The sequence below is a fragment of the Anabrus simplex genome, chromosome 1 (genome assembly GCF_040414725.1).
Source record: "Anabrus simplex isolate iqAnaSimp1 chromosome 1, ASM4041472v1, whole genome shotgun sequence".
Lineage (NCBI taxonomy): Eukaryota > Metazoa > Arthropoda > Insecta > Orthoptera > Tettigoniidae > Anabrus > Anabrus simplex.
The window spans coordinates 662,455,383-662,468,093 of record NC_090265.1 but is presented as its reverse complement, the minus strand read 5'-3'; the positions used below and the strand labels follow the sequence as shown (position 1 = coordinate 662,468,093).

Genomic DNA, 12,711 nt, shown 5'->3' with positions numbered 1-12,711 from the left:
AAGCTTGTTGGACATAATTCAACCACATTTCATATTTAGAAGCCACCTATCAAAAGGTAGGGTCCATAACATTTCAAAACACCGGAACGGACCAGGAGTTTTTAGGACGATTGAAACAGTGAATTTATGGTCCCACAAAATATCCAAAACCAACGTTAATGGAAATATACCAAAAAACCATTTCTGAAACCTTTTTCTTTTGTACACTTTTTCGATAAGAAGATTAATAAGGGATATATTATTAACGGGCCAGCCCCTTGGTGTAGGGGTAGCGTGCCTGCCTCTCACCTGGAGGCCCCGGGTTCGATTGCCGGCCAGGTCAGGGATTTTTACCTGGACCTGAGGGCTGGTTTGAGGTCCACTCAGCCTACGTGATTAGAATTGAGGAGCTATCTGACGATGAGATAGCGGCCCCGGTCTAGAAAGCCAAGAATAACGGCCGAGAGGATTCGTCGTGCTGACCACACGACACCTCGTAATCTGCAGGCCTTCGGGTTGAGCAGCGGTAGCTTGGTAGGCCAAGGCCCTTCAAGGGCTGTAGTGCCATGGGGTTTGGTTTGGTTTGGTTTGGTATATTATTAACGGAAAGGTTTACAGTCTAAGTCATAGCGGACATAGCCGATCAACGGGTGGGCGTAGTGCTGATTTCTTATAACTACGAAAGTAGATTAATAAGGGAGATATTATTAACATAATATTTTACAGTCTAAGTCCTAGCGGACATAGCCCAGCTATCCAAGAACATAAAAACAACTTTAGTCTCGAAAGTATAGTAAAAATATTTAATACGATGTTTGAGGTTGCGAGAGTACCAAAATCATGGTAGGAGGGAGTTATTTGCCCTATATATAAGAAATGGGGTGAAATATCAAATCCAGGTAACTATAAAGGGATAACGTTACTAGATTCTCTAAGCAAGATTTATACAGGGATATTGACCAAAAGACTAATGAATTGGGCAGAAGGGTGCTCAGTCATGTCGGGACTTCAATCAGGATTTAGGAAGCGTATGAGGACTAGTGACAGTATAATGGTTGTTAAAATAATTAAAGGATAAATACAAGAAGGAGAAAAGAGGCAAATTGTACATCACGGCAATCGATTTAGAGAAAGCTCTTGACTCGGTGAATAGACGTGCTGTCGTCTATAAGTTGAGCCATATCGGAATATCAAGGAAGATGATGAGGGCAATTGAAAATACGTATGAGGAATTTAAATGTTCTATCAAAGTGAAAGATAGGGTAGTAGTGAGAGCGATTTTTCAAAACTAGGTCTCAAACAAGGTTGCAAATTATCACCAATATTGCTTTTATTATTCATTAATGACATTTTCCATTCCGAAGGCTTTGAGGAAGGAGCATTTCCATGTCTTGAGAACCAAGATATTCCGGATCTTGTCTTCGCAGACGATATCCTGCTGCTCACATTAATCCCTGTCAAAAGGCAAAACAGTATCAATGGGATAATAAATTACTTAAAATTGAATCTAAAAATCAATCCAAAGAAAACCAGAGTTATGGCGTGTGAAATGGGTGACAAACTCTCTAAAAGTGAACTGTGGTGGGTGGGTAAGACAAAGTTAGTTGATAAAAAAGATCAAATACCTAGGGATGATTATAAGCGGTAGTTGAAGATGGTCAGAACAGATAAAAAGAGCAAAAATGAAGGGAGTAATTGTTCTGGCTAGTATAAAAATATTGGATAAAAAGATGCCGAACATCGAATATGGTGTTCAGAGAAATGTATTTAATTGTGTAGTTAAAATAAGTTATTGTATGAAGGAGAAATATGGAGAGTAGATGATGGAATTGTAACATTAGACATAGTTGCAAGTAAATTTGCCCAAATAATAATGGGACTACCAAGCTGAACTGCAAATAGTGGAATGAGAATGGTGTGTGAAGGGATGAGTGTACGGGCGGATATTGTTAAACGAATAATTAAATACTGGTGGAGGATAAGACGGGGGGCAGGGGGTGAAATTCTAAGGATAGCATACCACCTCCAAATGAAACAACAAAATGAGGGTTACTGGGTGGATGGAGTGAAGAAGCTACTGGATGACATAGGAATGGGGTACTATAGGGAAATAAATTTATCAAGAAATAACAAGGGATTGTGTAAAACGGTGGTCCAAATAGGCATCGAAGGACAAACAATAAAGCCAGACTGTAACAGCAAGAGAACACTGGTTGAATTGTGTAAAATAAGTGAAAACATGACAGTAAGGACTGAAATGTTAACAATAAAGGGAAATGAGAGGGATAACTTGGTGGCTGATGGCTGTATATAAGAATACATCTCTACGACAAAAAATGAGGAAAATCTCTGAATTTTATGCAATAAGGACATGGAAGTTGCTCACTTACTAAAAGACTGTAAAGAAACAAGAAAGGTGAGACAGAAATATACAGATGGGAAGGATAGAATTAAAACCGATAATGAACATGAATTTTACACCATTGCTAAATTAATAAGCAAAGAATGGAAGGTTCCAGGAAAAACAGCAAAACTTTGTAATATCATAAGAGGAATGTGAGACAAGGAATTAAAAGATGATGAAAAAAAGAAAAAGTAAGGAGGATAAGATACATAATTCCGTGTAGGTGTAAATATATCATTCAATATAGCAATAGATAAATTCTTGTATTGTTGGGTCGCTCTCAGGTTAACTATTAAACTGCATGTGAATTAAGTATTGTCACTCAGGTATTCTTCCAGTTACTCAATTCATTCAAAAGGTAGAAAATATAAGCACTAATATAACATAGGGAGGGTAAAATCCATGCATGTCTTAGACTATATAACGGGGCTTACGTCTATGACAAAATAAATAAATAATCTGTAAATATAAAAAAAAACAGAATGTAATCTAGAAATAGATTGAAACAGTTAATAAGTTTATTTGTAAATGTTTTATATGCATGTACCAAATCATTTTGGAGTACATTAAATGATTACTCCTTTCGCAGTTTCGGGTGATCCGAGACTGGTGGAGGGGAGTATTCTATTCTATTCTATTCTATTCTATTCTATTCTATTCTATTCTATTCTATTCTATTCTATTCTATTCTATTCTATTCTATTCTGTTCTATTCTATTCTATCCAAGATATAAATATACCAGCCTTAATGGAAATCTATTTCGAAAACTTTTTACTCATGTAGACTTTTTCGATAGAGTGAATAATAAGGGAGATACTATTAAAGAACTGTTTTACAGTCTTTAGTCATAGATAATATAGCCCGGTAGTGGGTTCCTGCAGTGCTGATTTATTATAACTGGAAAACTACTGATCATTTTTTCTTTATTTAGTTAAAGCATTTATTCACCGTACTGTTCGAAGGTCTGGAGTTCGAATCTGGACGCTTATACCAGCCATTAGCGGTGTGATAATTCCACATTGTTCCCCTATATTCCGGGGAAATTCTTATGTAGTACCACATTTCGAATACCAAAGCACCTCTGCTACAGCTAAACTCAGGTAATAACTATAGCACACACACACACACACAGGACAATAATCTACGTTGCCTACTAGAGTCAGTTTGCAGTTTCCCCTCAGTCCGTTCTTCGCGATGACTACCAACAAGACACAGGGTCAGACTCTGACAGAGAGTTGCAGGACATGACCTGAAGTCGAGCTGCTTTTCACCCAGCTAGCAAACTTCCGTGTACCTACGTAGCAGCAAAACTCACGTGCTTTATGCTCACGGTAACAACATGATGAATGTGGTGTTCGAAGAAGCATTAGATTAAATATGACGGGCTTCAAGTATCCCTAATATAGAACTGACTTAATATGCAAGAGCCTAACATTCAGTATGTCAGGGACGAAAAAGTCACGTATCCTCTGTGTGTGTATGAGTGAGTCATCAGTGTCTTCGCCTTCAGTCCTCGGGGTTCCAGGTTCGATTACGAGTTTGGTCGAAAGATTTTCATAGTAAAGATTAATTTTCTTCGCTCAGGAACTGGGTATTTGTGTTATTCGCAGCATTCTTACAATGTTCACATAGCATTATCCTCCACCACAATAACACGCAGTTTCTTGTACACGGCAACCACCCTCCCTGAAGGGTCTGCCTTGCACCAGGCTACCGATAACTACACGAAATTAAAATTATAAACTCCAATTCCTTATCACAAAAATGGTTCTACGTACCTGTACAGTTTTATTTCGAGCTTTAATCTCAGGTTCATCCTCCAGGCTTCGGTTGATGAGTGCGGTCAGTTTGGCAGTAACCATTTCACGGAACTTGCTTAGGTACGCTTCGTGCTCTTCGCTTTCCGAAGCCAACCCTCCTGGTTTCCATGGCACTCTGAAACATTTGAATTGCAGTTCGTTAATTAAAAAAAAAACAATGCCACTCATCTCACGCATTATGTTAACTCGAGGAACAGGGTTCAACATGGCAATAGTACTTTTTGTTTCAGCTATTACTGTGTATTTAGTTTTGAAGTTCTTTGACTGTGCAACAGTAAGTGATGAAATGACTGTGACATTAGGAAGAGAAAGAAAGAAAGGTGAGAATTGATGAGCCATGTAGTGTGTTCTAAATCTGCGTTGGTCAACTCTTTGTTGTTTGTTTACAGTTTGCTTTATGTCGCACCGACACAGATAGGTCTTACGGCGACAATGGGATAGAAAAGGGCTAGGAGTGGGAAGGAAGTGGCCGTGGCCTTATTTAAGGTACAGCCCAGCATTTGCCTGGTGTGAAAATGGGAAACAACGGAAAACCATCTTCAGGGCTGCCGACAGTGGGGTTCAAACCCATTATCTCCCGGATGCAAGCTCACAGCTCCGCGCCCCTAACCACACGGCCAACTCGCCCGGTGTTGTTAGTTACATCAGCATGCCTAACGATCCGTCACTCTGTTTAACCGGAACCCGCATCATCACCCTCATCCAACAGGGTCTAACTCAGACAGCTGTGGCAAACTGTCTTGGAGTCGCGAGTGTGGACACATTCCGTGTCTGATCGTGCGCGGACAGGACGCGCTCGCTCCACAACAGCAGCTCAAAAACGTTTTGTTGTGATAAGCGCCACAAAACGACCGATGGCTAACGCCATAGAGCTCCGTTCTGACTTGCGACGATTTTGATGATGATGATGATGCTTGTTGTTTAAAGGGGCCTAACATCGAGGTCATCGGCCCCTAATGGTACGAAATGAAATGACAACAAAAGTTTAAAAAATCCACTGACCAAAATGAATAAAAAATGTCATGAAAAATGAATGGATGGACAGGAACCCAAAAAACAAAAAACAAACAACAAACAAACAAACAAAAACAGTGGATCCGACACAAAAGCGGTCATAAATAATAGGATTACTGACCAAGGGACCACTTATAAAGCACAGTCCTGAATCGATTATGCTTGATGCCTAAAGGGATCCAAAAACCAGGTCTAAGGCCCCTTAGTATGGTACATGTCGCGAGTAAAGTAGAACCATGATATTTCTCAAACTGCGGCACTAATCAAAAGTAGCGTAAACTCACGGTGTTCCAAACATTAAGGTACTACTCACAAGTATTGTACGTCGTAAAGGTAACGCAGACCTATGGTGTTTCTTACACAATGGCGCCACTCATAGCCAACGTAAACCGATGAGGTTCCTCACCTAGGTGTACTAAGCACGGGCGCCGGCATTCCCGTGGTGTTCCTCACATAGTGGGTACTAATCACTGGCAACGCAGACCCACGGTGTCGCTCATATAGTGGCACAACTCACAGGCAACGCCCAGACCCGTGGTGTTGCTCACATGGGTACGACTCACGGGTACTGGAAAACTACACTGAACCCCGCTTGAGTGCTACGAATCACAAAACTATTCAGTACCTAACAGAGTGGTACTACTCGCAAGTCAAAGCGACCCATGGTGTTCCCCGCATGATGGTACGAATCAAGAGTAGTTTTATGGTTCTAATTCAATCATCCCTTGGTCGCCCCTTGTAGTCGCCTCTTACGATAGGCAGGGGATACCGCGGGTGTATTCTACATGTGCGTCCCCCACCCGCAGGGGGTAATGTGTTTCGTCCGCGAGAGGTATTTTATTTCCCTCAAGTCCGCCGGCAAGACGGTTAGGACCCCCCTATCCGCCACCTGGGACGCGCCACGTGGGAGTATCACCTCTCCTCCTGCTACGCCGGCGTAGTAGGTTCGTGGTGCGACGGTTTTTAGACTATCAGAAATCGTTTGTATGCGAGAGACGTACACGCAAGGCGGCTCCTCCACCGTATCCCCCTCCTTGATCTTTTACTTCCTTTTAACACTATAATCACAACCACAGCCCCCTTGACCGCCACAGAACTGTTCGTCATAGGTGGACCCAAGCATACCGTGAATGGCGACGTGCAGAGTGGCGTTTTGTGCTGTTCACGGACGAAACAATAATCGCCTTGCACAAGGATGTAGGGGTGTCAGGGATCTCGTGCCACGCTGCAGCATGTCCAAGAAGTGCATGCATTCCGCGGAGGATCACGATCATGCTGAGATGGTACCTATTGATGGTACAATGACTGGAGAGCGTTACATTCGTGAGATCCTGCAACCAATTGTGCGTCCATTCCGCGAAGAAATTGACGTCCTGTGGACGACATTGCAAGACCACATCGAGTACAAAACTTCCTCCAGGAGTCCGCCATTACATGAATGGAATGGCCTGCGATGTCGCCGGACATGAACTATATCGAACATGCCTGGGATATGCTGAAGCGTGCTATTGCTTAGTGTCCACGCCCTCCCATAAACCGCCAAGAGATCATGGAGGCCGCCGTCGAAGAGAGGGATCGCCTGCCTCAAGAGGACCTGGGCAACTTGTTCTGTGGTATGCCACGGCGAGTAAGAGCCCTGCAGGACGTCCGTGGTGGCCACGTTCCTTATTTAAACGTCACAGGATGGCAAAATTAAAAAAAAACATATCAGTCCCTGTTCAACAGGCCAAAAGTCTTCTGTACATAGTCTGTAATTTTCGTTCCACACATGAATAAAGTCTGCAGGATATTTGTTAGAATGCAGTCTCTTGTAATAACCTAGTCCAAAATCCCACAAAATCCCACCAACAACATACACCAAATGCGCACAGGCCGTGACATGAGCTGTTAACTTTTTCCCTGTACACAGCAGAAAATGGTGAAAATGATTGGTCTCAAAACAGCGGATGATCACGCGGATGTTTCAAATGATAGACTTTATAAGATCATGAGTAGCATTGTATAATCCAATACACAATGATAAAATGTTTATTTTCCATACTATTCCATATTATGCAAAACGTTTTTTGATGTGCATAGATAAATCACATGTAACTAATTCTAACGACAAGGGTCTTTCGCATTTGACAACTCTTAAATGTCAACCAAGTATGCGGGTATTCAACTCCACAACCTTGGACCCGAGGACGGTCGCCAATGAAAGAAAGAAAGAAAGAAAAGAAAAGAAAAGAAAAGAAAAGAAAAGAAAAGAAAAGAAAAGAAAAGAAAAGAAAAGAAAAGAAAAGAAAAACATTTTATCTGAGTGTATTGTAACAGTAAATGTGGTACTTCGGTAGAGATGAGACGCAGGGCGTGTACCATTCGCTGAAGTGCATACAGAGGGAGAGGGTTTGTTTAAATAAATCTTTTAAAATGTTTTTCCAGAGTTTATTGAGAAATTGAAAGTAATGTCACCTCTGTACAGCGGATACAGTAGAAAGTGTTCCTCGTCCTATGGCTGGCGATGTTCTTGGATTCCGGCAGCTCCATTTTCCATATCAGCGAACCACCATTCGTCCCCCGATGGAAGTTCTAGAAAATCTATTCGATGTCTTGAAGATCCATGCGACGTTAATGAATGGCGTTGAGGTAGTCCTTGTGAATGGTGAACATGAATGAACATCGTTGAGCCCTGGGGCGAGTTAATGTAAAGGCGGCTTCTGCACAAATGAGAGGAGCGTTTATAAAAGGTTAACAAAGTTCAAACACAAAATTTATCTTTACCACACGGTGAAATGTCACTTAATTTTGTCCCGTGTTAAGTGAAAGAATGTAAGTTAATACTCATAAGATAAAGATCCACTCGAAACTTATCGTCGAGTTTAACAGAGTCACTTACAGTTTGTGGCACTTGGTACAACGTAAGGTAATGCCGCATGACTTAATTCTTTGAAGCACTGTTCAACATAATTCATTGAAAATAAAGATGTTCCACTCGTGAATCAGAACTCATTCACGTATTGAAAATAACATGAAATCAAAAGACAAAATTAATCGAGTACTGACAGTCCTTGGTTCGACTGTTCGTAAACTAAATGTTCGCAGAATTGAAATGTGCTGTTTATTAGAATAGAAATGCACTGTTCACACATGCACAGTTCACAGTTCATGACCTAAAATATCGGCACAGTTCATGGAATGGTAAATTAAATTTGGATTCAAACACAGTCTTATAACTCGAAGTATTTAATACTCGGCAAGGAGCAATCAATTCTAAGTCCTGTCCATGACACAAAATTTCAATTTCGAGCACTCGAAAACGTTTGCGAGTCTTAGACACTCGTATAGAGTAACAGTCAATAGATAATGTCCAGACGATACACAATTCATCTCACGTCCTATCGGAGTAAAAGGTTGTCACAGTATAAAGAAATCTGCATAAGTCCATATTCAACACGACTAGGTTAAAGTCCACGAACTTGGAACTTAATAGCGGCATCACATTCTGGCAACATGCTGTAATACGCTGCAGCGCACTGCAGCACACTCTAACATGCTGGAACACACACTGGTCTGCTGAGCGAAGCAGTACGTATTTATATCTGATCCGGGCCTCCATCCCTTGTTCCATAACTTTATCGTCCCAAGTCGGATTCACGTGAAATTCGGCAGGAACATAGCTAAAGGATCAAGTTATATGGTGATGTTGTTCAATTTGTTCAATTATTATCGTGGGAAAAGTTATTACCCGTCGAAACTCGAAGAACATTCTACATTAGTCTAGGCTCTGTAGTGCGGCGAGGCATGCTGTGACGTCACCCGCTCACTACGTCACACGCGCACAGCTGTTGCTCGCTGTCTATTCAGTCCTTCGTAAGCGGTCCGGAGCATAACACGTAAGTTTTAAAATTTCTATGACGGGGACTTAGTTTGTACCGCCGTTACCGGTACATCTCCCCCTCCTCCTGGGGAAAAGAAAATTCGATAGGATTTTCTTTTAATGATATTCTCTCCTGAAATATTTCTTTAGGTTGGCTGCATTGTAAATGCCCTCGATGCTTCCATACAGCTTATTAATTTTGTATGCCCCGTTTCCTTATCAATGGTCAGGGGTTTTAGATACGGAGTGACACATTTAGAAAAGATACCATTATTTTCCATTTCCTTTATCACAGTCCTGGCTTCCTCTCGGTACTTCTCAGGAACTGGATAGGGCCGTTTCTTATAAGGAGAGGTGTCCCTGACATTCAATTGGTATTCAAAATCTCTAATAACGCCGGGTTTGTCATCAAAAACCTCAGGGAATTTCTCAAATATTTGTTGAGTCGCTTCTGCCACGCGGGAATCGAACTCTGGGCTTTCAGCCGCACTGGTGAGAAATATGAAGTGATCACGACCTTCGTCGAACACATCCTCAACAATGGGCACTTCCTGGCCCTCGACGGGTCCCTCTTGACCGGGTCTACCCTCTTCGCAATCTATTTCATCGGCAGGCAAAGCATCGCTCATCTTGCCTCCGGCTTCTATGAATGGGGTATCCAGACCTTGGCACTTCAAATTATTACAGTCTACCAGCTGCAACTCTACAGAGTCGATATTAAAAAATCGTATGACGTTGGCAGGATAATCAATGATTCCCCCAAACTTGGCTAGGAAATCTGACCCTAGGATGACGTTGAATTTCATCGGCGAAATGACTAGGAATATATGCTCGAACTGGACACCTTCAATGTCAAATGTAACAAAAGCTTGAAATTTACATTTGATATGCCTGTCCGGTACTATCCCTTTAATTTTGATCTGTGCGACTGGTATCAATAAAATGTCTTCTCCCCCCTTTAACATTTCAATTAACCTCTCAGACATTAATGAAGCCTGAGCTCCAGAATCGATTAAGGCAGTTACGTAAAGGGTATCCAAAGTAATATTAATAACTGGAAGACTTCGTTGGACCCTTGGTGTTGCAGGAGTGGGATCTTCGTACAAGAGATCTGAGTCATCCAAGTACCAGTAATTAATATTAGTGACACAAATTATTTCCCTTCTACTACGGTTTTCAGGCAATCTTATTGTTGTGTTGTCGAAGTTTTTTTTTAATTGCGCCTGTCGATTCGGGGTTTGTCGCAGGCGTCGTGTTCTGTCTTCTGGCATGCTCTTGATATTCTAAAGAAGTAGCGCCAGGTAATCCTTCATCCCGGTTTCGATTCTGGATATATTCGCGAGTTTCTCTCCATCTTCTTTCGATCTCGGCTCTCGGCGAATCTCCATCTCGAGTAAGCGACTCGATAGGTTTCTTCCATGTTTGATTACGTCTGTAAGGCGTACTTTGCCCGTATGGACGTCTCCTAAATCGCCGGAAATGAGATAATGAATCTCTCCGTGGTTCTACTTCCTCACGGGGTTCGGGATTCGATCTCGGCGGGTTGTTAACTTCGACATGGTTGGTTGCAACCTCTTTCGTCTTAGTAACCCTGGGTGGATTTTGTGTATGGGCAGTGTCAAGTTTCCTTAATAAATCATCAAGTTGTTCTAGGTCTTGAACATTGGCTGCCACAAGAATTTCTTGTACATGCGCCGGAAATTGTAAAGTTACTACCTGTATTAACTCCTGTTCTGGCAAAGGAGGATCAAAGAATTGCATCTTCTTTAATTGAGAAATGAGAAAATCAGAATATCGTGAAGAATTAATAGCTGTGTTGTATCTCCTGGAGTACAACTGTAGCTTAATCAAATGTTGAATTTCTGAATTCCAAAACCTCTTCAACAAGGCTTCCTTGAACTCATCATAGGTTTTAATGTTAAATTTAAATGCTGTGTACCAATTTAGTGCTTTCCCTTCCAATAATATAGAAGCTATCCTCAATTGATGATCGGATCGTACTTTATTCTCTTGAAAGTACTCTTCAATGTTGAGAAGGAATTCTTTCGCTGTGTACTCTCCCTTTCCGGAAAATTTTGCAGGTTTATCGTCTGACAATTTTAAGACTGTGGAAATGCTAGAAGTATCTCCGCTAGACCCTTGACACTGGTGTGTAGACACCTCCTTTTCCACCTGAGAGATTCTATTATCAATCGTCTCTATGTTTCCTTGCAATTCGACCTTGATAGTCTTAACTTGTCCACGGATGGAATTTTCCACGCTCTGGACTTCCTTTTCGAGGTCCTGCTTCACTTCATTTACATCGCGGCCTATGCGAATGATTTGAGTATGTGCGCTATCTAATTGGGTTTTTATATGCTTATCTGTTTCCTCCTGCTTTGTTTTAAGTAAATTGACCTCATTACTTATTTTCTGAAAGTTTGTCTTAAAAGAATCATGGATGTCATCCTGAATAGAGGCTATTTTTGCTTGTGCCTGTGATAACTGACCGTGAGATTCTTTAAATTCTGCCTTTAAGCTTTCAACTTCCTTAATCAATTGATGTGAGGTGGGAAATGAAGCTTTTAAGTCTTCAACTATTTGTAGTTTAAGGTCCTGTTTTACTGTTTCTAAGTCACGGGTGAGGCGTTCATTTATCTCCGTAAACTTAGAATTAATCTTGGCATTGGTTTCTGAGAATCGTTTTTCAATCTCAGAACCAGCTTTAGTAAGCCTATTTTCCAAATTAGCATTAACTTCGGAAAACTTAGTATTAATTATTTTAGTTACTTGTGTGATACGACTTTCTAAGTTGGCTATAGTTGCGGTACTGGTCTCATCAATGCGAGTGTTAATCTCAGTAATAAGAGATTCTAAAGTAGTACCTAATTGAGCAGTTACGGCATTAGCCTCGTTAATACGAGCTTGTAAATCAGCACCTAATTGAGCAGTTACGGCATTAGCCTCGTTAATACGAGCTTGTAAATCAGCACCTACTTGAGCATGCGATTTGGCGATACGTTCATTTAAGCTAATCTTAAGAGCTTCAATAGCAGCTAAAATATTTTCCATTTTGATGGTAATGTATTTAAACCAAGCAACAAGAAAATCATAAATCACTTGAAAAGAATTCAGGTATCACCATTATTGTCCAATGGTTAAAAGTTCATGTTCAAAGTCATTCAAACATTCTCAAAAAAAAATCTCCAAGACATTTAACACACAAAAGTTATCCCATATCATTGATAACACTTCTTATAATAGAGAAGAAAAGTTAAATCTTGTTAGAAAGTTCACTGTAATGTTAAGTCACACGATTGTAGTGCGATTTTGTCTATCACTGCACTTCTTAATTTATTACTAGTACTTCAAAATTGAGCCTAGAATGGTTAAGTGTCAATTTAATTTCTACTGCACTCATAATTAAGTTCTGATATTGCTGAAGCGCTAATTTCTAATTTTACTGCACTCCAAATCGGCCCCGACACGACTGGGGCGCCAATTTCTCCCCCTCTCCTCTGTAACAGTAAATGTGGTACTTCGGTAGAGATGAGACGCAGGGCGTGTACCATTCGCTGAAGTGCATACAGAGGGAGAGGGTTTGTTTAAATAAATCTTTTAAAATGTTTTTCCAGAGTTTATTGAGAAATTGAAA

The 12,711-nt window shown here is 40.9% G+C and overlaps 1 protein-coding gene across 1 annotated transcript in view; it reads right to left on the bottom strand.

Annotated features, from left to right (window-relative positions):
* LOC136857286 (protein qui-1) overlaps positions 1 to 12,711 on the bottom strand; it is a 2,256,165-nt gene that overhangs the window by 209,153 nt on the left and 2,034,301 nt on the right. Inside the window, exon 10 of the mRNA XM_068225125.1 lies at positions 4,163 to 4,319. Within this exon, the coding sequence (XP_068081226.1) occupies positions 4,163 to 4,319 (157 nt within the window). The remainder of the gene's footprint in view (positions 1 to 4,162; positions 4,320 to 12,711) is intronic.